The sequence below is a fragment of the Chaetura pelagica genome, unplaced genomic scaffold (genome assembly GCF_000747805.2).
Source record: "Chaetura pelagica isolate M959 unplaced genomic scaffold, ChaPel_1.0 scaffold170, whole genome shotgun sequence".
NCBI classification, from domain to species: domain Eukaryota; kingdom Metazoa; phylum Chordata; class Aves; order Apodiformes; family Apodidae; genus Chaetura; species Chaetura pelagica.
The window spans coordinates 2,341,995-2,345,782 of NW_009952048.1; the positions used below are offsets into that span (position 1 = coordinate 2,341,995).

Below are 3,788 nucleotides of genomic sequence, written 5' to 3' on the forward strand. Positions count from 1 at the left end.
AACGGAGTCGTCTCTTCTCATTCGGCTTTGCCCTCCAGGAGGTTCCCGTGCCTTTCAGGACACTGCCATCCCGTGGCTCCAGGCGCTAGTGCAGGATCAACGCAACCGGAGGGACAGATCATTTTGTGCCACCCACTAGAACATTTCCCTCACAGCTAAATTTTCTCCCACCAGACCTGACAGTAGCTGTCTGCGTTGTTAAGAAATAAATGGCGGAAATAACTGCTGAAGTCACAACGTTGTTCTGGTTTGGGAGCGTGTTTGGATATAGAGACAGAAACGCCAGGTAGGGGATGAGAATTTTACACCGGAATTCAGGCTTCGATTACATCAAAAGCAAAAGGTTTTTCTTCTCACTGCTCCTGTCTACTGTTTTGTATTTTGGCTGAGGAACTATCCATTTGATTGCACTAGCCAGAGGAGAAGTAGTTTTCACTGTGACTTAGGGCAAGCTCCACTTCTGAAGTGTCAGGTGTTCTGGACTTCTGGAGTAACTTTATTTTTTAAACCTCTGGGCCAAGAATCACAGTAGGAAAACTAAATGAATACAACATAATTGTTATGACATTGCTCAATTACCCCAGAAGCCATTGAACAATTCTCAACAGAATCACACTTGCATTCTGCTGATGTAGCCACCTCTCTGTACCAGCCATAAACCATCAGTGCTGCAGGAACTCTGAAAACTAAAAAGAAAGTCAATATCCCACTGAGCTTATAACACCAAGTCTAGAGCTGTGTCTTGCTTTGTATTTTCCTTTTTTTCAAGATAACAAAATCTTACATAGCCCTTCCTCCTACCTATCTGCAAAGTTATAAATTAAAACATCTGAGACACCTGGAAATATCTCTTAAAATACACTTGTACAATTGCATTAATCTATCCAATATAACTTTACATTATGAAAAAGGAAGATATTTAAAAAGAGTTAGCTCCTTCCACCTGAACACAGAAGTTTTCTTCTTAGTACTAAAGAGAGATTCCTGATGTATGTTTGTATCTCCTAACAGTCCAACCATCCCTGGACAATTAGGGATGATGAGCACCTACAGCCAGCATGTACCCCAGCTGAGCATCTGGCACCTGTGCTCCAGCCTGTTTGGCATTGGACAGACACCGTAAAAATCTACAGTGAAGCAGTTTCTGCTGCTTCATGTATATTCAAGAAATGACAGAAGTATATGTAAGTTACTTTAAGAAAGGTAAAAAGCAGATTTGTACTCAGAAAATGTAAGGATTACTTTGGGGGTATTTCTTAAAGTCAGTGGTAAGTCTAAAAAAAGATGATGCCTTATGCAGGTTCTTATTCAAGGATATACTGAAATGGGAAAATTTGGTAACTGAGTAAACCTTCAAAATCTTTCTTTTTAACTGATGGTGTGGATGTGCATCCATAACTGTGAATCCTAAATAACAGATTAAATATAAAATTAGATTGCTAAAGTAAAAAAAACCATTACTTTGAGCAGCTGAGTAAGAAGAGATTGGTTTGCCCATTTATGTTACTTTCCCTGCAGCCTTCAAAGTAGATTCTGTGCTCTGCAGTGCTGCATATACTTACAGCCCTCTATAAATAAATGCTACTATGTGCATCTATTTCTGATTAAAATCCTGTGTAAATATATATGGAAATTAGGTGTTGCCCTCAGGCATCCTAACAGCTAAGCTGTTAATGCAAGCTGCTGCTACTGCAAAGGTTATGCACTCAGAGGTTATGATCTCACAGACCTCCTATGATAGCAACAAGACCTAAGGAAATTGTTATCTGGATTAATTAAAAATAAACATATAAAATGGCCAGCTGATTTCTAAAGAGGCCTTAGATAAGCTTACAACAACTGGAACCATATGGAGATTGTGAAGAGGTATTAATTTTACAGTATTCTGTAATGGTATTAACCACAAGTGATGTTAGCAAATGCAGTTAAGAACAAATCGCCAGCAGTGAGATTTGTTAGTAGAAAAGCTACAAGGCAGATAAAAGCTCCAGCAGTGGAGTGATTTAAAATTGGATAGAAAAAAGCACTAAAAATCATACCACAGGGAACTACTCTGAAAATAACCCCAAAATGCATCTTGTTTTTCTCAGAGTTCCCCAGAGCTAACACTTTGCTAATGCTGAGAAACCCACAACTCAAGCAGCATTTCACAATCCCTCAAGCAGGAAGAACTGACATTTCCATTCTCCAACTCGTGGCATCTCTGAAACAGCAAAAGATGACTGTGAAATTATCAGAACTATAATAAGACACAGAATGCTCTCATGTAAAAACAGTCCACTTTCCACCTGGTTTACCACCACTGCTGCTTACCTGCTCCTGTTACATTTCTGAATCTGACTGCATGCACCCAAATATAACCATTTGTTTGTCCTGGTCATACTTCATTTTGAAATGACTTTTTGCTAGTCTGGAGTAGTGTGCAGAGACCCTCTAAAGCCTTCACACTTATTTAACAACCTGCTATCTGCTATAGGTTGAGTGCTCCCTGCTATCCTAATTCAACCAGGCTCCTGTCAAAACGGGAGGTCTGTTATTCAGATTCACCATAGGGTAAATATCTCCAAATATCTTTTCTAATATACCCACATTCTGAAGAGCTATCTAATTGCAGCCAGGATGAAAATACCCCATGATCTGCTAGCTCACCATGGTGGTGGGCACAAAGCTTATCTTGTTCTCTTCTAATAAAGATGAATGCATGGTAAGTTGCCATGTTTTCTCCCATTTGTCTTCAAATCCACTAGACTTTAAAGTCCTATTAACTGACTTACTAGAAACTGAAGGCATTCAACCTGTAATCCCATAAAAATGCGTTGTTTCAGTGGAATTCCCATGACAGACACACCCAGCTGTGTGCAGGGGAAAAACGAAGGGAGCAGGATCACACACCAAGCCAACAGCAGCCTCCACTTCTCCCTGCCATCTCGTCCCACACCTGCAACATGACCTTTTCCTAAGTCAGGGGTTAAGGGATCTTTTTTATTGTCTTCTTTATTCCTGAACAACGCTTTATTTACCTACTGCACAAAAAAAAAGAAGCAGCACCACTATCGGTTTTAAAAGAAAACAGTCAATCCTATTCTTTTTGAAAAAAAGAAAAGTTGGAGCCAGCACTTCTCCTCAAATGCAGCCTTTGAGAGGTGGGCATGTGATTGCACTGTAAGCACATGGCTGTGAGGCCGAGTATCTTGCTCTCCTACTTTGCACTTCCTAGTACTGAATTCCACTGTAACATCATGCAGTATCAGGAAACCCTTCTGCAACTCTTTCCTTTTCACTACCTGGAACACTTAGGTGTTGATCACAGTCTCTGTCACCCCTGCTCGGTTGTGAATACGCTCAAGAGGCACAAACTCCCTGGGGAACTTCAATAATAACTTTGAAAATCAACCACTTATTCCATCGAAGATCAGTTTTTTCAGACTCCTAGGTTTGGAACACTGTCTGAAACTGTTCTATAAATACCAAAAACATCAGCACCAGAACTGCTGGGATGGGTATCGCCCTTACAAAGCGCGGACAAAGCTCTGACAGCAAATCTATGCTTTTCTTATTGCAGTAATGTTACTTCCCGAGGCCAAAACTTATGGAAAAGGGACTTTCCGAGTCCACAAGGACCTCGTGTCACTTCGGCTGCCTGGAGCAGATATTCCTCCACACCTCTCTGCTTTCAGCGGACCAAGAAGAAGGAATGAAACAACACACAACTTGGCAGCACCCGTGCCCGAGCTGCGATGCCCGCATACCCGGCCCCCGCACACACGGCACCCGCACACCCAGCACCC

At 41.4% G+C, this 3,788-nt stretch overlaps 1 protein-coding gene across 1 annotated transcript in view; it reads right to left on the reverse strand.

The window, feature by feature from the left end:
• The window catches only part of IRAK1BP1 (interleukin-1 receptor-associated kinase 1 binding protein 1), a gene marked incomplete at its 5' end in the record, with an annotated part of 8,823 nt that extends 8,137 nt beyond the window's left edge, over positions 1–686 (reverse strand). Inside the window, one exon of the mRNA XM_010003224.1 lies at positions 580–686. Coding sequence (XP_010001526.1) covers positions 580–686 — 107 coding nt within the window. The remainder of the gene's footprint in view (positions 1–579) is intronic.
• Positions 687–3,788: the final 3,102 nt, after the last annotated feature.